This window comes from Chelon labrosus (genome assembly GCF_963514085.1).
Source record: "Chelon labrosus genome assembly, chromosome: 16".
Classification (NCBI taxonomy): domain Eukaryota; kingdom Metazoa; phylum Chordata; class Actinopteri; order Mugiliformes; family Mugilidae; genus Chelon; species Chelon labrosus.
The window spans coordinates 18,468,671-18,490,602 of record NC_140349.1 but is presented as its reverse complement, the minus strand read 5'-3'; the positions used below and the strand labels follow the sequence as shown (position 1 = coordinate 18,490,602).

The following is a 21,932-nucleotide window of genomic DNA, read 5'->3' as shown; positions in this document are numbered from 1 at the left end:
CTCAATTATAAATCAAGGAGAGAAGTATGAGAGATGAAAGAGGAGGAAAGATGGAGAGAGATGGACAGAAGGAGGGCCTAGTTTGTTTTTGCTACATTATAAAGTAGAATATGGAGAGCGGAGCGCCTGCATGGGTTTGATGTCCATGTTGTTTTCCTCCTCTGGCGGCACTAAGAACTCAGGTTGGAATAAAAGCACATGGAGAAAGAAGGTCTTACACTTGGATCTCCCATTCACTCCCAACTGTTTACTCTTTTGGTGATCTCTCACTCCTCACAGGAGCATCCATCGCTGATCCCAGAGAAAAAAAAAATGTCTTCCCAGAGTTATTGTCACTTTGCTCTTTCTCTACTCCATCTCCTTAGTAGCAGCGATTTATTTAACTTCTCATTAGAAACTATAGTTTTTCGTTATTGTACACAAGACTCGCCCTTGAATACAGAACAATGTTTACCCATAGCTATAATTGACAACACCATTTATAATAATGAAAGTGATGGCAATAATTAATCATACTAATAATAATCATATTGTAGTAACAATATATGCAATATTGAGAAGATAAATGTCCATTGGTAACAGGTATTTACATTGTTGTAAACGTGACGGTGGCAGGGTTTTAATTTCTTCTTTTTTTTTGTTAATTACACAGTAATTGCTCAGTTGCCTCTGATCCACGTGGTTATTATGTGCGTGTGTGTGTGTACTGCAAAGCAACATGACGGTGTTAATGTACACGCACATACACACACACGCACAAACAGAATTACACCTCAGTGCTAAAGGCACATTGGAGTTTCAGTTAAACATCTGCTTGGGTCTGAGCTGCTCTGCAGGAAGAGGGGGGAGGAGGAAAAACCTCAGTGGAGAATCAACAAAAGCATTTGAAAGGGGTTTGGTCAAGTATAAATGAAAGATTTTTATTAAAGGTTGGTTATTGTTAAATCACACAGCGTTAGATATGTGCAGAACTTTTCAGCAATAGCTATTAAGTGCTTTTACAGTCTGTAATTACCTCCTTACAATGCACAAATGAGTCACAGGAAATGATTCAGGTACCTAATCCAGGACACTTCTCTCTCCGATATCACTGCCCATATAATGCAAAATTTTTAATAAATATTTGGCCATAATTGTCAAACTGGGCGCAATTACACCATAAAAGAAGAGGCCACAAAGAGATGATACAGCTAAATGAGGCAAGTCATACCTCAAACTGTGGAAATATGCATTTAGATTTGCTTCATGAGATGTGCTCCAAATGTTCAGTATTCACCCAGATACAGCTAATGCTGTCTCCATTATTGCTCGTTAGTCAAAAACACTCAAAGGCTTACAAGTGATTCTTTTGTCAATGGATACTTTTTACACATTGCTGGAAATCTGGGTCTGTCAAAAAAGTTCCTAATAATACTCTATGGTATTAGCGTGATAAATTTAAATATACTGTCAGAAAAGTTCCTAATAATGTTCTTAAGTATTGGGGTGATACATTTAAATATACTGTCTATATACCCTAGGCCCTAGGGTGTATAGACAGTATATATACTGCCACTTTCTCTCGCTCGTCTCTCTCTTTTTCACAAAAGGCCTAGGGCCTAGGGTATTACAGAAACTTGTCTGACAAGGTCAGTAACAACCAGATGCTCACGGAACATCTGAGTGCTGTCCACATTGAACTCACTTGACTAGTTTTAGGGTAGACTAAGGTAATGAAAGCACAACTCCCCACCAGTCACTTAGAACTGAAGGAGCTACTTGGATGAGTGGCAAAACTACTTCTTCAAACCCAACATGTCCAGATGCCTTTGTTTCGTGGATACAACTCGGAATAATGAAGAGTAACAAATGCTCAGAGCTCTTTTAGCTTCAAATGGAAAAGCTACTCCCTTATCTTCTCCCACTGAGGTTTAATGATTCTAATGTATTCTCCAGAGCAGCTCTGCCTCACAGAAATGTCAAATTAAAACTCAAATCTGCTGCTACTTCTTCCCTCCAGCTCCAGTTGAATGCAGATGCACGCATACAGTACATATCGGCTACAGTTGAGCTTTCCCCACCTCCTGCGTGTTAATGTTACCGTGCTCCGTTCCGGTCTCGGAAGATGGCTAAAAGGGCTCAAACAACAAGTGATTTCCCCCCGTCTTTCAGAGAAGCTGAACAGATTGAACAGCGTTCCTGCAGGACTGATCTGTCCCTGGGTTTTCAGGGTCTGTCGGTTGTGTGGCGTTAGAGAATCCCCTGAGGACAGAGGCCTGGGTCAGGGTTGGACACACTGCCGTTAGAAACTGAGGTACTCTGAGTTGACTTGTCCGTCTGGCTGTCCTTGTGGGGCATTTGCACTTATAGAAGGAGGTGAGAGGGTCCGTATAGTAGTCTGTCTGTTGTGTTCTCAGATCACATCTGTATAACTACACACCCAGGCGCTGGGGCCCCTGTGTTTTTACTGTGCAGATATAGGACAATGGATAGGTACAATACTTAACAAAAACATGGAAATCACAACCACCAAAAGTGTGTTTGCACTGGACCTGTTTCAAGGCAAGGTGGCTGGCTAACACCTCAATGTAATGATAGAAAGTACAGAGGAGAAAGTCAGCAAGAGTTGAAGAAGTAGTAGTAGTTGCTACTGTGGATAAAGATCCAACAAAGCCTCTGTGATTCCTGGTGTCCCTCAAGGCCAACTCGTAGTGGAAAGACCTTGCCATCCCGCCACATGTAGTAGATTTGAGGGTTGTGAGGGCGGAGTCAAGAGTCCTTCACAGTGGAGTAACAGTATTAAAGCAGGTCTTTGTGCTTTGATTTTTAAGGGCTGTGTCAAACACCACTGAGATGTTGTCAAGTTTGAGGGTCGCGGAGGAGGGAGGATGATGGGATAAAAGGCTGCTCTGCAGCCCACGCCGCTGCAGATGAATCAAACATGACGTCTGCCCCTTTCTTTCATCGCCGGGGCAGCTCGTTTCGCCACGAAAGCTGTTAAATTGATCCACTAATATTCAAATCAAACCATCGATTCCTGTTTACAAGATGTTGGTATCATGGTCCTCCGAGGATCTAATCTCCTCGGTTTGTTTCTCAGCCACAAAAAAAAAAAAAAAAGGTTTGAAGGCTACAAAATTTGTTATTCCTTTTCTTGGTCAAAAATGAGGAGATCCTGCTAAATATTTCAAAGGAGGCAGTCATAAAACATGCAGTATTAACATCAACAAAATATTCCAGTATTATGTGTGTATTGCAAGTGAAAGTGAGGGAGATAAAGGATGCCATGTCAAGTACAATAAAAACAGTTCCTTCAACAATATTCTCTGCAGATTTCATACTCTTCTATTTACATATTTTTCTCTATATATAGATATATATACTGTAAACTGTGTTCAAAGGAAACCTCCACATATAGCTGGTTAGGCACATGTAGTTGGTTCTAAAGAGGAAATACAGGGAGGGAATACAGCAGTATATGTTTGTTAGAACCACAGATATATATAGTAGGCCTAAGGAGGATCATACTTGGCAATTAACACTCTTGCCAGTTATACCCTGTAAACCTGACTCACAAACTGAAGATAATAAGAATGGTTTTGAAATTCTTTTTCACATGTACTGAGTCTGGATATGCCACACAGCTGTAGTACCACACAATGCTAGAATCTATCGTAATAATACTGCAGTATTTCACATTTGATATATGCTTTTTTTTGTACATATACTGTACTGAATAATCTCTACTCATCTAGAAATGTAGATTATATTATAAAATATACATCTCCCATCAAAATATCCCATTTTACCAATGCATTCCATCGAAATATAACAAAAGAAAGAAAACAGGTCATGCTAAAAGATTCTTAATATCTTTCTTCAAAAATGTCAGATTTGGACTTTTCTCAAGAATTCGTCGGGCTTCGTCTCATGTCCCTTACCACACACAGGCCTTCATATTCGGTAATTCCAGTGCATTCACACACATACACACACACACACACACACACAAACCTTTATGCAATATCCATACAAATACAAATAGAAATATCGGCTCTGGCATGAGTTTGTAAAGAGGACCCTTCACAAGAAAATCATGCTACACTTTGTATAGTGTGATTTCAAGGAAGGGGAAAAGAACAACACAGCAAACATACATAACTCCATTCATATCAAGTGTCGTATCTAATCTCAGAGTAATAACCAAAACTGATTCAAGTTGCTTTCTCTCCCGCATTTCACAAAATGATGCTTTCCTCTTTTCTTTGGAAGGGTTTTGGACGAGCGATACAGTAAATGATTTCTTCTTTCATCGGTGCTGCGTGAAACTGAGAGGACTGCGCTTTAAGTCAGGTGAGTGGATTCTACTGAAGGCCTTCGGCAGCTCTCCCTCTTTTACCTTGCGATCCACTGCCTCTTTTAATTAAGCAAAAAAAAGGGGGGGGGGTCCATATTCAAGAGAAGAGAAAACGCGCTGCGTGTCAAGGTAAAAAATTGAAACAAATTTTCCTTCATGGCTGTTTCATCGGGGGTGCCTGTTAATTCCTGACTGAGTGGAAAGGACTCTCTACAGACCACTGTTCTTAGTTTGGGTCCTCATTTGACCACTTGGTGGTGCTGTAGTCTCACAGTGAAAAGGGGGCCTCCTCAGTAAAGTCCTGAAAAGCCACCAAAATATATTCCCCCCAAAACACCCAGAAACCCCACCCTGAACACTTGAAACTTCAGAAAGACTACATAAGAAGCAAAGGGCTCTGTTTTTTTATTTTATTTTTTTTGTTGTTGTTGTTGTCTATGATGCTCTCTAGCTGTCAAGGCTGTGATGCTACACTGCAAAAGCTCCTTTTGGCAAAAACACGAGTGTGCACTCTATATACAAATAGCACTTGCACATTCAGACAGCCTCACTGCTGAATGCTGAGGGTAGTCGACGGATACTTGGGACGCGAGGAATGAAAGAAAGACATAAAAAAAATTGTTTCATATTCTCTGACTGGGCGACTGTGTGGGCAGATGGCACCTGGGTGAAAGGCGCCAGCTGCAATTGGCCGATGATCCTCGTGGGATGGTCTTTGGGGTTTTGTCAGCCGTCGGACTTTAAGGGCATTAGAACTAATGCTGAGAAATTTGAACATGTTTATTCATCCATACTGGGAGCGTCGGTGAAGATTGATAGTCGTGATTCAGAAACCCCTCAGATATAAAATGGAGCCGATTTTCCTGAAATGGCATCAGGGATATTCTGTCAGAGGTCTAGTGCCAGTTAAGCCCTTTATTTTCAGTGATGAAGATGTGCTAGGTGAACACGCACAGGCATGCTACTACTGCGTGAACCACTGCTGACTACTTTTATAAAAGTGGAATTTCTTGTTAGTTGCCAGCTAAAACAATAATAAAAAAGGAATTCAGAGACTTATCTGCTAGCTACCAGTTCAGGTCTAGGCCTCTGTGTCGGTAAAACGTCCAGATTTCAAGACACTAAAATGGCTGTCATTGCTTGTTTAATGAGTATGATAACTGAATTGGATGGAGGCTCTGAGGGGAGTAGCACATAAATGGCAAGAAGATCCAAAACTGGGCTCAGAGAAAGACTGAGACTGGTACACAGGTCCGTTTCGCAATAATGAGGAGGGAGTGAGGCGGTGGGAGGGAAACACCTCAGCCTTGTGTTTAGAGTCGAGTCTGGGCTTCGGGGATGTAGATCTCGATACTGTCGGCGCTCTCTGTGGCCGAGTTCTGCCTGAAGGAGGCAGTACGCTTGGTCTGGAGCAGCCGCCTCCTCGCTTCTGTCCTCTGGCGGTCCACGAGGTCCAGGGACTTCTCCCTGATGGGTAGGGTGTGCCCTCCCACTCGAGGCACGATCAGGCCACCTGACCCGCCTCCGGCACCCACATCCCCAACGCTATCGGCACGGAGGCTACCACTCACCCCACCTGCTGGCTTCTTTGGTAACGGGGGAGGAAGCTTCTTGTCCTCCTAGTTCGACGACGATGATGAGCCGCAGATATAAAGCGAGGACCACGGGTGGATAGTTCGTGACGGGGATAAAAATGGGGTTTGTATGGTTGTGTAGAAGAGAGTCCATGCAAAAGTAGGAGGAAAGAGAATGAGGAAACCAAGGACAAAACCGCCAACAAAAAGGGTGAAGTTCATGTGAGGAGGAACGATGGGCCAAAACATTACAACAAATCAAAAAAAAGAATGACAGAGTGACAGCATGCATTTGCATTGTGTAAAAAATTGAAATGAGAGAAGAAAAGGCAAACATAGGTAAACAAAGGAAAAGAAAAAGAAAAGAGAGACAATTGTTAGTTTGTTATCAAGAACAATGGCGTTGTTCAGTGCGTAGGCTAACCTTGACAGAAAAAAATATAACAGACAAGTTTATTCTTTTTCTTGATCCCCTGCAATAAATGCAAAAAAAAAAAAAAAAAAATCTAACACCTTAAGACTTAACGGTCTTGTGGGAAGCTCAGCTCAGTTCCTCTTGCTGCTCTGTATTTTCACAGCCTGCAAAGGCTTTGAGGGCACAACCATCTGTGCTACTCGTCTGCACACTGCCATCTTAGCTCTGGGGGAGTGCTGAAGGGAAACCACGGTTGTTTGGACCCCCAGGCCTCTCACCTTCTTTTCAGGAGGGAGCCTCCAACCAGAGTCCTTGATCCTCTGGAGGTCCTGAAACTTGACCCTGACGTCCTCTATGTTGAGCTGGAGCAGCTCCCAGAAGGCTGCCAGGTCCTGAGACGTGGGCTGCGGGTAGGCTGATGGGTCCTGTGTGGGAGACATGACATGTGATGGGTGAGAAATTCAAGGATTTGTGAAAGAGAGATGAATTACATGGAGCCACTTATCTCCGGAAGAGTGTTTGCAGCCAGGCTAATTTTGCCTGCAACGACAGTGGATCTCGGCGAAACCATGCACCATGTTTAATGTGTGCTGTCATGATTTTGCATGCAATCACAAATACTCACCACACTTTGTTGGCAGAGGCGGAAGAACTGCTGGACTTTCTGAGACATGAGCATCTGGGCACTGCCAACTGCATTTCGAATCAGCTCAAGAACTAGAAGGGAAACGGCACATGAGCAGTGATAAAAATCCATTTTCAAACAGACATTCTTAATCTTTGTCTTGGATCCGCCGTCCATACTCACTCTCCTCTGGAAGTTCGTTCTCCTCTGCCTCTCGCTCCATGTTCTGGCACCAGCTCTCCATCCTCTCCACCTCTGTCTGAAGGAGGCGTAGGAAGAACTCTCCATCTCTCATGCAGGGTGAAGCTCGGCCTGAGTCGGGCAGGCTCCGGGGCCCCTCCAGTGACGGTGTCCCGGCCCAGGCTCGCTCAGAGGTAATGGGCAGAGGAGAGTGGGAACGTGGAGGCAAGTGTGGGTGCTGGTGGGGCCGTGGGTCTGCTTGGCAAGCTTCACTAGTGTAGCCACTCTGGATAAAGTCCTGGGTTTGCATAAGACAAAACTGTTTGGGCTCATGGAATTTGGCCGACCCATAATAGTACTGATCTTGTGAACATATGTTCACCGCAAGCCTTCTGTTCACTGCAACCATTCTCTTAGTAAATGAAAGAGGCGGGCCACATTTGCTTGCAGGAGTGCACTGAAGAGCACACTGAATGTGTACTGCTTGTGATGCTAGTAAAAACGCTACCATCAGTGGACTACATGACGTCATCTAGTGGCTTTGTGCTAGCCAGATGTCAGTAGTTGTGGTGGTTGGCTTCTACAGTTTGTTGCTGGATGATTTCTATGCTTTGACTGCATTGTCTACCTATCATTTTTTATGATAGGTAGGCATTCTGAGTAGTCAGAGTGCTAAACATTTGGTCTGGAAACCATCAGCTGTATCTGGAGATAGGAGAACCCAGACACTACCAAGATGGCGACAACTGGAGACACCACACTAATCCTAACGGTAAAGCTATGGAGGGTTTGTTCCATTTTCATCAACAGTCAATGTTTCCTGGTGTTTTTGACATTTGAACATTATGTTATCAAGCAGATTATTGTCAGATTATTGTATTGTCACAAGGACACATGGCCAGGGCCATTTGCATTCCAACTAAAGGTTTCACATAATTAAACAGCTGACAGCTGCAACATGGCAGGAAATGTGCTGTTAAAGGCAGGGAAGAAGCATCTAAAAGCTAGTAAACGCAGTCTTGTTGCCTGTCGCCTGTTGTAGTGGTGGTCTTGATGGACCACCACTACAACAGGCAAGCTAAGCGGCTAGCATGTAGCGTTGAAGATAAATGAGTAATGATTGTACCTTCCAGCCTCTTTGATTTACATAAAAGAAATGATTCAACACAGAATTTCATTGGAACATGGACACAATAAAAAAGTCTCTTTGAATGTCTAAACCCATTTCATCTACCTTTTAACCCTTATTAAATGCAGGTAATAATACTGGCATGTCACAATAACAACCAATCAAAGAAGATAGAGAAACATCTGAACTATCTAATCTAGCCAGCTGTACTGAATGTGTGTTTGACAGTGTTGTTTCATTATGTCTTTCTTTTATTTATTGGTACAAAGGACTCATTTTGCTAGGAACCCATAATCATAGAGGCCATTTGTAGTCTTTTAATCTAAAATGGCATTGTGCCGTTTCATCTGATTAAATGATATTTCTCCAGACATTCATAATAAAGCTGTAATACAAGATTGGAGCTGTAATTTGTTTTGAAGGGATCCCTAAACATAGCTTTCAAAATCCGATTAACAACGGTTAACCGCTGAATGAATATTCATGCAGTGATTTACTTTTCCTTGGTTTACATAAGACGGTTTCTGAGAACAATTGTGTTGTGTTCTTTTTTTACAGGTTACCTTCAACAGAACTGGCAGAAAATCTAGCAAGGTGATCAAAAAATACTAGCCACAACAAGTGTGTTTAGTTGTCTCCATCCATATTACTCTCACTCGATAAGGCAGTCTATCAGGAGTCCACCAGCAAACATGAAGGCAGTTTCCAAAATATTTATTAAAAATGTGACTTACACATAGCCTAATGCATTCTATATGGATGCTAACAATGTCTTTTAGTAAGAAACACTCACCAAAACATTGGAATGTACACACCAGTTTGTTTATATGGACACTCCAAGTCTTTAATTTGGCAGGACAGTTTTGCACATCGTTGCAGATCTTACCTCTCTGTAGGCCCACTGTCCCTGTGTGTGGACGGTGCGGTGGCACTCTGTGTACTGGCTAGCAGACTCGGGCTCTGAGGAGTGCCTTTGGAAAGAGCAGCCGAACTGAAGACTCTTGTCCTGTGTTGGCACAGCGATGGTGAGGCCCGGGAAGCCCTCGGGGTCCAGGTCGGCCTGCACGCTCGCCGTCACGCTGTTGGAGCGCTTAAAACGAGCGCGCCTGCAAGACAGAGAGTTGCAGTGCAGTGCATTCACACGGAGTACAGCACGCACAAGTCTTTCTCGATTTATTTTCGAATAAGCGCACATTTCAGTCTGAGCCCAGCTGTGCTGTCACTGAAGTCACTACTACTAACAAGGCTGTTATAAGTCCTGCTAAATCCCCTGGCATATGACGCATCAGTGTGTGCAAATGTCATGTCAGTGGACTCAGTGATGAGTGTTTACTCTATTGCAAGTTTAAACCCCACCTCCCCTCATCCTTCCTCGCTGTCTGATGAGGTGTGAGGTGTGACTCAGATTTCCGTGATCGGCCCCCTGTTTTTTTTCGATGCCACACTGTCATCCTCGATGATTGCAGGAGGTGGGGGACATTGTTAACAGGTGCATGATCACACGCCACTCGCGGTTTGAGAGTATGCAACGCTGCAAGCGCTCGCATGCATGCGTGCTGATCTGACCCGTAAGCAGTGCTGGATATAATTAGGAAAAGGGCTGAGACACGCGTGAAAGTCATGCTGAGCGCATGATTTGCTGTAGTCATGGTTACACTCACTAATGGCGAAAAAACAAGACATTCTTGGAACAAAGTGTTACTGACTTCAAGCTGTGATGTCTGATGAAATGTTAAATGAAATAATAGGATCTAGCCTAGAAATCAACCGTAGTTGGCTGCACTGTCGGGCGCCCAGGAGATAAAGGCCTTTTAAAATGATAAATCCAAATTATTAACATAAATTACCGTGCAGAGACCAAAAGTTCTTGATGAAGCCACGTATTCCGAGGCAAATTAAACAAACAGCATCTTTAGTTTGCAAGTTTGCGACCGTAATTACAGTAAATGAAATGCCAGGCAAAATAAACAGCTCGAGCTGGGAGGAGATTTCAAAGATACGTACTTTGATAGATACTTTGTCACGCCGTACTTGATTTACCTTTTGTCGTCTTCCACTTGGACCCCGATAGAGTGGACCTCTGTCAGAGCTTTGCCCTCTGCATCGGAATCTGACAGAGTCTCTGAGCTGTCCACCTGTAGCAGGAGAAGAAGAAGTCAGTGTGCAGAGGTACAGTATTTGGTGAAAAACACATCTTTCATGCAAACTGGAAGTAGAGGAATACTGGGACATTTTGGGAAATAGGGTTGTTTTCTCTTGCTTGAGTTAGATGATCAAACTCGCCTGTCATGGCTTTCCACAAAATTGAAATGAATAAAAGAAGACTTTACCAACCAGCGCCACTGAAGTTAAACAGTTATTATATTACCGATTGTATTTCCCAGAATGTACAACTTTAGTCTTATAGTAGACGACTGCTGCCACTCAGAAGTCTGTATGCTAAATATGGATCTATAGCCAAGAGCTAACTAGCTAAGCTCGGCACAGAGTCTGGAGGAAAATTTTAGGAAGTCTCCAAACACGGCCAAGAGTAGGTTTGATCTTCTCATCCGACTCTCAGCTCAGGAAACATGTACGTTGTCGATCAAAACTGTATTTTGACCCATCTGAGTTGAAAATGATCAATTTGTGAATGTATTTAGGTGACGGAGATGTGGTAGTTAACCATCGTCTCTCACCTGCACGGCTATGGATGGCCTCCACTTTCTTCCCCCGCGTCCTTCATCCTGCCCTCCTGCTTTACTCAGGATTATGCTGTTCTGAGGCAAAGAGACTGACTTCCCCAGGCTGCCTCCGACCCTGCCGTCCCTCTCCCTGGCTGGCCTCGGTGGCCCCTCCAGCAGGCTGTCAGCTGAGCTGCTGTGTTTCGCTCTCACGCCGACTCCCGGGCCCCCTCCGTAGGGCACCAGCTCCCTTGAACCTCTCACCCCGTCGAGGCTCTCCGCGGAGTTGCTGTGCTGCCGGGAGCGTCCAGGGCCACCGGCTGTGTAGTAGCCTCCTCTGGATGAGCGACCCGAGGGCCCGTCAGAGCTACCCAGATCCACGGAGTTGCTGTGCTGCTTGGCGCGCCCGGGGCCGGAGCCTGAGGTCAACTGTCCGCTGCTCTGGAAGTAGGCATCCTGGGTGGACTCTGTGCTGCTCTGGGCCCGCACTGACAGTGAAGACTTTGACATGCGAGGTGGGAGTGGGGGAGGAGCACCTTTGCGATAAGGAAAGACTGAAGAGTCAGAAGAGCAGGGGGGAAAAGGAAGAAAGAGGCATAGCGGGGCCGTTAGAAGCCAAATATGTCAACAGGGAGCAGCGGAGGTGAATACTTACAAAAGAGACAGACTGGATGGAGAATGCGACAGGAAAGTTAGTGGAAAAAAATAAGAGGAGAACCAGTACAGAGAGAAGGAGAGAGAACAACATAAAAAACGATGTCAATGCAATATGTGACAGAAAGATTCAAAATGCAACTGGTATGAATTTCAGGGAGAGACATGGCACGAACTGGTGGAAAAAACAAACATAGCAACACTGACAAAAGAAAACCCTTTCCCTTGAGCTAACCTAAAAACTGCTTCTTAAGACGTCAAAGCAATTTCCTGAGAGGAATATTAAAATGAGGCACACAGATTCCGCCGCTGCCTCCTGCCTCTTCAGACGTACATACTGTACGTAGAGACAGTTTACTTTCAGAGTGTAAAGATGAGACCTATGGAGCGAACCACCAGACATGTACGGCGGTGTGTGAGAATGTGCACTGTGCATGTTTGTGGTGGCTGTAGATGACACTTCACAGAGGCTTTATTAAATCTCACATGGGGGATTTGCTGGAGGCTAAGAAACTTCAGTGCTGCGAGGAACTAAAGTGGCTCCGCTGTACAAACACAAATAAGCAAACACAGAACCAGGAATAAAAGACAGAAGAGACGGAAGCGGCTGAAGACGCCGAGCTACTGTCAGAATCATGAGGGTTTCTGTGCCTTTTTACTGAGCCTGAGAAACCTGCAGTCGCACAGGAAAGGGTGATGAGAGAGATGAAAAAGACAAGAGAGGAGTGACAGAGAACAAAGAGCATGCACAATAGCATTCGCACGAGTCGAAGCCTATAGCGGGCATGTACACCGACACAGAGGCTCGAGTGAAAACGTGAGATCATTAGAGAGTGAACGGAAGAAAAAAGGCTAAACATTAAAAATGGATGCGCGCATTGCATGAAGCTGTGTGAGTGTAGCTTTCTTCACAATAATTCCTTCTCTCACCAGGTTCATAAAAGGCAACCACACAGCCTCCTAACGCTCTCACGAGAGACAACATTGGCGGACTAAACCGTGCACTCACCGGCCCCGCTCTTGATGCTTCCCTGGGGGCCGGACATGGAGAAGACGGAGAGGCAGTCGTCGTCCTGGGAGCAGCCGGCCTGGATGGCGCGAACGTAGCTGTGGCTGCGAGTCCGGAACACGCCGGGAAGATCCAGGGCCTCCACGGCTTGGGACTCCACCTCCCCGAACATGGTCTCGCACACGGCCTCGAACTGACGGTTCAGCGTATCTCCCAGCTGGAGGATGAGAGGACAGGTGAGGCAGTTTGAAGTCTAAATTTCACACCTTTGAATACACGTGCGCATGAACCACGCCGTTCGGTACCTGCGAGCTGGTCAAAGAGCGGGTGTAGCTACGAGAGCGGGTGTGGGTTTTGGGTGTGGTTCGGCTGTTGGGGTAGGAATCTGTGCACTGCTTACACGAGTACCTGGAATTAACACATACACAGCATTACTGATAACTGCAGCAACCATTATAAAACCCACCGTTGTGTCTAACACGACTCAATATTTTGGCTGTAAAAAGCCCAGCCATTTGCTTTGCTATTATTGTGAAAAGCTCATTTCCATAGCACACAGTACACCATTTGATCAGCCATAACTAACATAACATTTCACTAATGGGTCACGCTCTGTGTATGACTCAGCCATCTGGAGTCATCTCGAGTGAGATGCCGAATCCTCACGCCTAAAGAGGAAGAAATCAAAACGTCCATTTATGATTTGTACATTTTAATCGAAATGTTATGCTGGGGGATTAAATGTGAAAACTTCCGGGGTTTCCACGAAACCTGCCTGTGTGAAGGTTTTCACTTATAAGATAAAACCACGAATGCCCCTGCTCTATTTCTTTTTTTAATGACGGTAATTGGACCAGGCGGATGTGATAAAATCTGTGCTTCAGAGTACGGCTGGGCAATAATTCAGTATGACAAGTTATGGTCTTAAAATCTTCATTTTAAACTACAGCACTGTGGCTCACATTGTCATCTCTTAATGAGCGACGGCAGTCTTATAGAAATATGTTTCTTATTTATCTTAAAGGGCAACTCCATCAGTTCTACACAGCATGTGAACATAGGAATATATACTACATGGTAAATATTATGGGAAATATTTGTGTAATTTCCCCTATATGTTAGTATATGTCTGCATCCACTGGTTCAGTTTTGGCCATTATTCTTTTTATCTGTCCAAACGTATCCATCAAACCGAATGAGCTAACACAATAGTGACTGATCCTATAATTATATGCGTGCATTACAACAAGCTGAGCGTCCCATCTCACGTTCCCGGAAAAAATGCCGCTGCTAATGTCATCTCTATAAACAAATATCTGCGTATGAATGCCGAATGCTAAACCGCCATCAGGCGGTAGCTGATGGATTCAGAGATTGCTGCTAATGCAAATATTTCCTACCGCTGCAGCTTCAAATTAAAAGCATTTACCTGGCGCTACGTGTCTACAAAACACGATAATGGCCTCTTTTTTTTTTTTTTTTTGACAGCAGATCCATTTGAAAGGTTTCAGCGAGTAATGGAACAAGAAGGAGCAGCTGCGTTGAGCTGTTGGATGAAGAGCTGCAAGGCGACAGCGTTCACACCTCCGTCTTCTCAGCAAGGTAACTCACTCTTTTCATGGTTCTCTCATGTTCACAGACTGTGTGAAATCAGATCATGGTTGCGAAATGTAACTACATGTGTTACCATATGAGCCTGGACTGAACATTTCAAAATTGACACTTTATGCATTGTAATATTTGCACTTACAATGGAAACATTTTACTCTTGTATCTCTAAAAGACTGGCTATACAGTGGCCGAGAGACGTCTTCATCAGTCATTGTTTTTAGTAAGCCTATCACTTATTATGAGGGCATTTGAATTAGCAGGCTTATACGTTATAATAAAAGGCATGTTAAAATAATAAAAAAAAGCAACATCTTTCATTTTTAGCTCATTTCCAACACCATTAATGAGAAGCAAATGTCAGCAACATTTGCATTGCGTTTCTGTATCCGGCTGTGAGTATATCAGCGCGTAGTCAGATTGATGAAGCTTACGATTTGCTTATTTGCTATATATTTCGTGAAGTTGCACGGCATTTAGCTCTCTTGGCTACTGCAGTGGTGCAACAGTACTTTAGACTGAAACCAAAGATAAAGGGATAGAAAAGGAAAATTAGCATAATGAAAAAAGTGGATCCAACTTATTCTTGGAGCAATCAGCTCTTTTTTTTTTAACAGAAACATTACATGGTCACATTCTGGGTAGAACTAGCAAAGCTTGTGTCGTCCCTGTCCTCTGTCTGTCTTTGTATCTTGTACCACATTTTAAAACATGGCCAGTTTTTTTTTCTTTAATCAGAGAATAGTAGGTCAAGGATTTTCTATTTCATTAATATAGACAGAATTTGTGGCATTTGACCTTTGATCCATGCTGATAGACCGTCTGAAGGCATCCCTCTGAGCGATCAGGGTGGACTTCGGCGAGGCTTTAGGGCTTGTGTCTGAGTCGACGCTGTCATCGTCACCCATGGCCTTGATGTAGCTGCCGCTCCGCATTCGGCGGCAGGGAATCTCCCCTCCGCCGTCAGCTCCGCCGCCATACCCTCCTCCCCAGTCTTCTGAAGGGACCTGAGGCACATTCGCGTTCACCCAGAAATACTCGTAGTCAAATACGGGTTTAAAAATGACCAACTTGTGGATCTGAAAATACAACATGTAGTGTGAGTAGAAATGCAACAACCATGAGGACCAGACCCATGGTCAAACATTTAGTAGTGGTATAGAAATGGGTTAAAACGTGTTAAAAGTAAGTATGCATTCCTCTTCTACACCAGCTGTTAAGGAATCACATTGTGAATTAATCAGTGTTGAGATATTGAAGATACTTTCACTGCACCGTTGGCAGTTTTTTCCCAATATCTGTTATTAAAGTCCAAAAACTTCTCACAACAGAAATATGTTTCATCTTCGAAAAATATTTCACACCTCAAACAGAAGGAAAGCGATGAATCCGACGAGCGGCCCTGGCTCACGTGCCCACAGCAGACACGTCAGATATCTCAGTCATGCTCATGCGCACACACGCACACACATGCACATATATGCATACATGAGAGATGGGGTTAGAGAAAGAGAGAAAGAGACAAAGGAACTTACAGAGAGAGAGAAACTCTGACAGCTGGAGAAACACTGACGCAGAGAAGGAGAAACAACGTAAGCTGGAAGCCGGCAGACGGAGAGCAAATAAACAAATACCCGGAGAGGTGGACAGACAAGCAGAGAGGACAGCGAATAGAATGTAGGCGAGGTGGCACACACACACACAGAGGCGGACAGGGTGACATGAAACGTGAAAAAGAGAAGCAGAAAAGAAGACTGACAGACAGAAAAATGACTTTCTGATGGGAAAACAAAACGTGAAAACACGCAGGAGCTCGCCAAGACAACAAACTAAGGAGGAAGACAATGCATAGTGAAAGAAAAGCTATTCAATTAAAACCTTACGCTGACAAGACTTTGACCTTCATACAAGATATATGACTTTTAATAACCTCATCAGAATGCTGCTATCCTGTTTTGGTTTGTAATTTTAAGACGAAAGACAAAATCTGAATAATGAATAAGGCTGTGAGATTTTTTTTCTGGTATATTATTCCAGTGGTTTAATGTCAAATTTTATACTTTACTTATTTATGAATTTAAAAAAACAATAACAACAATAAAAGACATGACAGTTCTCATCTTTAAAGCTACTTTCATATTTTTTGGCCACTAGGGGGAACCAAGGTAACTTAAAACATAATATTTGACATACTATTTGCCCTAAAAGAGGACATACCCAACGGTTTAGCAATGAATTACATTTTTTACGTATCCAGAGGACAAAAGCAACATTTGAAATGTTTCCAGCCATCTGACTAACGTAAGTCAAGTTACAGAAAGTATCTGGATTTGTATTTTGCTTGCTGTTTGACTATTTTCCCCAGCTAATGGCTAACTTTGTCAGTGCGTGGATTAATACAGGGCTGAGCACGTAGGAAGTATTTATTTATTTATTTATTTATTTATTGTAGAATATTGTATTTGAAGTGTGACCAGAGTAAAACAATAGGCTCTACGTCTTAAATAAGTTCTACTTCCTGTCTTGTTTTCCTGCTTTGTTGACCATGTGCTTCGCGCTCATTAGTCTCACCTGTGTCTTGTTTCCACATCAGCACTTTGTCTACCTAAAGTCAAACCTTTTGTCAGTTGTCTGATACCCTCCTGTGTACCCAGCGTCACTGTTAATTTCCCGGCGTCCTTGTTCTTCCACTTTTTTGATTCTTTTGTAATTTGTTTTGGATTCCTCTGGTGAGTGTTTTCCTCTGTTGGATTTTCTTCTTTTCTGCTTATTTGGACTTTACCTGGGTTAACAAGGCAGCGCCCGTTCCTTCTCGACTCCGGTAAGTTTAATTAAATTCACTTTTGTTTGCTCCTCCTGCCTCTTTGCCTGTGTGTCCTGCCTCTGGGTCCTCTTTGAACAGAATTCCTTACAAAAGCTCTTTAGAGCTGATGAAAGATGCAGAGTTAAATGATGATTTTACGTGGGTGTTCACCCATGAGCAATCCCTTTCACATAATGACAAATGCAGCTTTAATTAGAATCATATCAAGTGACCTTCTACATGTAATCCTAGTTTTGTGGAGGACCGTTCATTTTGATGTGTGCGCGTTCATCTGATCCCACTTCTTTTCCAGTATGATGAAAGCTTTACACCATCCTACAGTAAGTAACGCAGCTGCTTGTGTTGAAGGATTTCTCAGTCTTTCTTTTCTTTTTTTTTTTTCTTTTGCTGTGCAGTCTCATACCAGCATGTGACCAAATGAAAACACCTACACGCGTTGACACACACACTGTCAAGGCCCCGGGGTTTGGCCATCCAGCTGAGTGTGTGTTTTTAAGGTCATCACTTAAAAGATGATTCAGCCTAATCTCCCGGTCCCCTGGCCATCCACTATCTCTCATTTCCTTCATCCGGCACCTTCTCTCCTCTTCTCCCGTTACCCCTCGGCTACCATCACCTCCTTTATCTCTTTTCTATCCCCGAGCTTGCTTTGCTATTACTGCGTCCCTCTACCTGGCTCTTCTCCCCCTCTATCTTTGTCTCTCTCCCCCTCGCCGCTTCTGTCTTCATTTCACTCTCGCTCCATATTCTCGTTTCTTCTTTCTTTTCTTTTATCAGTCCTTATCTATCACATACAGGCCAGGCGCAAGGGTGAGAGTTAGGGAATGGAGAGCGCCGGGCTCTGATGCCGCACGTCGTGATTGGCTTTCACACCATGGGAGAAACCCTTGCACACGTCCTTTTGCCTTGGGCCGCTGTAATTCAGACTTGTGAAGATTCACATAAGTTTGGTTGCTGTTTGTCCCCTCCTGAGTTTTTGCAGCACACTTGGACGACTACAGAGTGGACTTGTCAGAATGAGCATGTACATGCTGTAGAGATGTTACAAATAAAACACAGAAGGGAGAATGGGAGTATGACTAGGGAGGGAGCGTCTGCAGCATCCTTTGATTGCTTTTGAATACAGCATATTTGCAGTACGTTATTTATGTTCTCTTGTGCTATTAACACTACTATTAATAGCTAATTTGTTTGTGCACATCGAGCTGAGTACATAACATTCATGAAACAACATGAAATGCAACTACTGAAGTGTTTAAAAATCCTCTTTATGAGTGTTTGTATCATTAAATAGCGTTAGAAGGTTGGATGTTATGGCCACATTGAGGCTCAACTAGAACCTTCGAACACGGCTGACATATTATCACCTTACGTCGATGAGCTCAGTTGTTCCCAGTCTTACAAATCCAGCAGATATTAAGCCAAATTAGCATTCATTTGAAGTTGTATGTCTGATAAATGTCAATTCAGTATTCCCTCGTTTTAAGATCTATTCTGTTTGACTGTTTTGTTGAAAATATTTCTTGCTCTCGATTATGTCCACCAGCTAGTTCTAACTTAAGACAGGTGAACTTTGGTTTTTAGAGCTCTTTTGCTGATTAAGGTGGTGAGAATGCATCAAATTCATAAAAATCTAATCTCATAAACCAGCTAAATGAACTGAAAGTTTCTATAACACTCATGAAGTGAGGAGATCTGCAGAGTCGGGTTAATTTTTTATCAGCTGCAATAAAGATCTCTCATATAAGAGTGCTTGGATTTACAGCCAGTTGTTGGATGCATGGTGCTTTCAGAAAATGAGGTTTTAGCTGGAGCTGTTGCTTCAATATTGCACCTGTGCAGCCGTTTGTTCTAAGGTTTGGTCCTGGTGGAACAGACCTGAGCCGCTCTACATCTGCAGCTCCAGGAAGCTGTCTGCTCTGAAGCCACGGATCAATGTGGATGGCCTCAGCACATCTTAGTGCGGCAGAAAATTCACTCAACATACCGTCTCCCCAAAACTGCTTGTGACCCCTGGAGATACGAGAAAAGCTGCAGCAGGGAAGTTCATTCCATGTCCTTCGGTGTGAATGTGATGGCGCCCCAAAGCACACAGGCAAATTGTGAGGGGGTTTGTCTTTTGGAAACTCGGAGCACACGCGGCCCTGTCTCTTCTATCGGCAGACCTCAGCTGTGTCTAAAGGATGAGAGTTGGAAAAACACCAGGGACTCCTGTGGCTACCTGCTGTTTCCGTAGAAACACAGCCTGCATGGCAGCTCTGCCTCAACACAGCTGGAGGTGTGTGTGTGTATGTTTCTAAGTGTGCGCTCTCTCGATGCCTTTTTAGATACACTGGAACAGCCAAAAGCTTTTCATTTTCAGGAGATTCGTGTGCAGAAAATAAATGAATGGGACCTGGGAAAATCGAAGTGGGAGATGGACTGTTGGGAGATAGAGGGGAATAATACATGTGTGATTATCACTGTTTTCAGACTTAAAGCAAGACAGTTTATCTAGTCTCTCAGGAGGACATTTTACTTTTTTAAGTCCGGGCTGTACAATTTCATGTTTTGACGCTTTTTATCAAAAATTGTATGCAGCACAAAACTCTTGTTGTCTAACCCTAACACCCAGTGAATAGAACAGATGGGCGGACCCACGTCGAAAGGGATTCAGTATACGCTTCGCCAAAAATTTATGAAAGCAATTATACTTAAAATTGCGATGAAATACTTGTTACCATGCTGTTGGTGATTTTTATGATGAAAGGTGAATTTCCATTGCCTGGCACAGAAAGCGTTTTGTCATACTCTGTACCTGTACTTGCGTTTCCAATGGGAGGAGCAGCGTCTAAATCAAATTTATGTTTCATTACTTCACTCCCCAAATAATCCCTACTTGTAGTGTTAGTACTGCCTAATGGTGCAGGGACTTTCATGATACTGCTTGTAGCACTGCAAGTCACTTATTGTTCAGTTGTGCCAGCTTTCTGCATCCGCCTTTGCTTTTATTTATTTTTTAAACGGCAGTTAACTTTATTAGATTTTTGTTGCAACACGAAAAATTCTGTGATTATATGGACTAAGCGTTGCAGGGCCTTTGGCTGTAGAAGAACAGCAGACTGATTTATTTTAAGTTAAAACAAATGGCTGAAGGAAATGCTAGTTCCTTGGAAAGTACCCAAATATTAATACATGTGGACTTATTGTGGTAAGCTTGAGTCAGAAAGTGGTTGTATTTTTAGTTTGAATCTGTACCGTGAGGTTGTTCTGAATCACGTGAAGCTGTCCTTATTGGGGAAATGTGTAGCAAGAACGTATCATGGCTTATTTACAGACATATTGCTTTACGCTGCAGGTCAGCACCAAGCAGCAGAGTAAACCACTTGCATCATACAGTATGTCCCTTCTGTACACTGACAAGCTCCTGCAGTACATAAAGCACAGTGTATATATACAGCCATACCTGCAAGTAGTGAAAGGTCCTCTCCTTCAGCTTGTTCTCAATGGGCACTAGTGCTTTGTCGTAGCCTCCTCCCCTGGTGGAAGGATACACCTCCCTGGCCTGACTCACTGTCATGGCTGACCAGGTGCTCCTCTTCAGGGAGTGACCATGGTGCCCATGGTGTCCTCCTCCCTCACTCCCAGCCAGAGCCATAGTGGTACAGGCCATGCATTCCCCAGATCCCGGCCCCGCACTCCGTTCCTTGGGCTTCTTCATGGTGAGCTCCTGAATGGCGGCATCCAGGCTGTCGTGTCCAACGGGATACCCCCGTCTACCACCGCTGACCAAGAAGCTGCTGTCGCTGTCCAGGTTGTCGTCAGAACTCCACCAGCCTGCTGTCCTGCTGCGGTGGCGTCTGCCCGACTCATGCCGAGAGTCTCCGCTCTTGCTACGTTCTCGGGACTTGCTCCTCCTGGTAGAGCGAGACTGGTGGCCTGAGTACTGGCTATCCTCGCCTCCGCTCCTATGGCCTCCCCCTCTCTCACCACGGTAGTCCCCTCCTCCCCTTGTACCATTGTACTCCCGCTTGGATGGCGCTTCCAGGGAATGGGACTTGGCGAAGAGGCGCTGCACTGAGTTGACCAGGTGGCGAATGCGCGAGGGGCTCTCGCTGCGTTGCTCAGCGCCGCCGCTAGCGGTGCGCTGGTACTGCAGAGTGTGGAAGCCATCGGGATGGAAGGGCACCTGCTTCTCAAACTGGTCTATCAAGTTTGGAGGAATGCGGTGCATCTTCCCTCCATGGCCTGAGGATACGCACTCCTCGCAAGAGTCAAATGACTGTAGTGGCGGGTGCTGGCTGAGGTGGGAGCGGGGAAAGGTGCCCCCTCCAGAGTGGCTATGGGAGTGTGAGTGGGAGTGCGAGTGGTGGCGCTCAAGGGCCAACGCCTCAGCTGGACCTCCCGGAGGATAATAATGGCCATCGCTGTGACCTTGATAGTAGTCCCTGCCCGGGCCGTCACAGTCCTCAGGTGTGCAGTGGCAGGGGCCTCCTCCGCCACCACCAGAGGAATGCTGAGACATGCTACGGCTGACATGGTACCCTTTCATAGGGCCCGGACCGTGGTGGGCGGTCCGGGCCGAAAGGGGGCGCTGTGGGCGTGACAGGGCTGCACTGGTCTCACCTGGAGGCAGGAAAAAAAAAAGATAATACACTCATTACACAGAATAACTATGATATGATGATGAAGTGCTATGAATCTATCCCTCTTATACCTTGCAACATTTCAAGAATTTGACACAGACGAAATCTGCATAAGGAGGATTTGATTTGCACAACTAAACAAAAACAGCTGCATAGGCCTTATGCAAAAAAATATGACTGAGTGGGTATGAAGTCTAGTTTTGCACTGTAAATGAGACATAAATGTGGGAGGTGCAGAGGAGTCAAATTCATGGTATGACTTTCGAATGAATCGCAACAAAACAAAATAG

The 21,932-nt window shown here is 44.3% G+C and overlaps 1 protein-coding gene across 1 annotated transcript; it reads right to left on the bottom strand.

Moving 5' to 3' along the window:
• Positions 1–5,607: 5,607 nt before the first annotated feature.
• Positions 5,608–21,521, bottom strand: dlgap3 (discs, large homolog-associated protein 3; the record flags this gene model as incomplete). The annotated part of the gene is made up of 12 exons (XM_084563990.1): positions 5,608–5,955; positions 6,604–6,750; positions 6,951–7,042; positions 7,134–7,428; positions 9,146–9,365; positions 10,300–10,394; positions 10,938–11,476; positions 12,586–12,802; positions 12,891–12,993; positions 14,992–15,200; positions 15,729–15,761; positions 20,463–21,521. 12 exons carry the CDS (start codon positions 21,519–21,521, stop codon positions 5,650–5,652), a joined length of 3,315 nt encoding a protein of 1,104 aa, XP_084420116.1. The 3' UTR covers positions 5,608–5,649.
• Between the last annotated feature and the right edge of the window lie 411 nt (positions 21,522–21,932).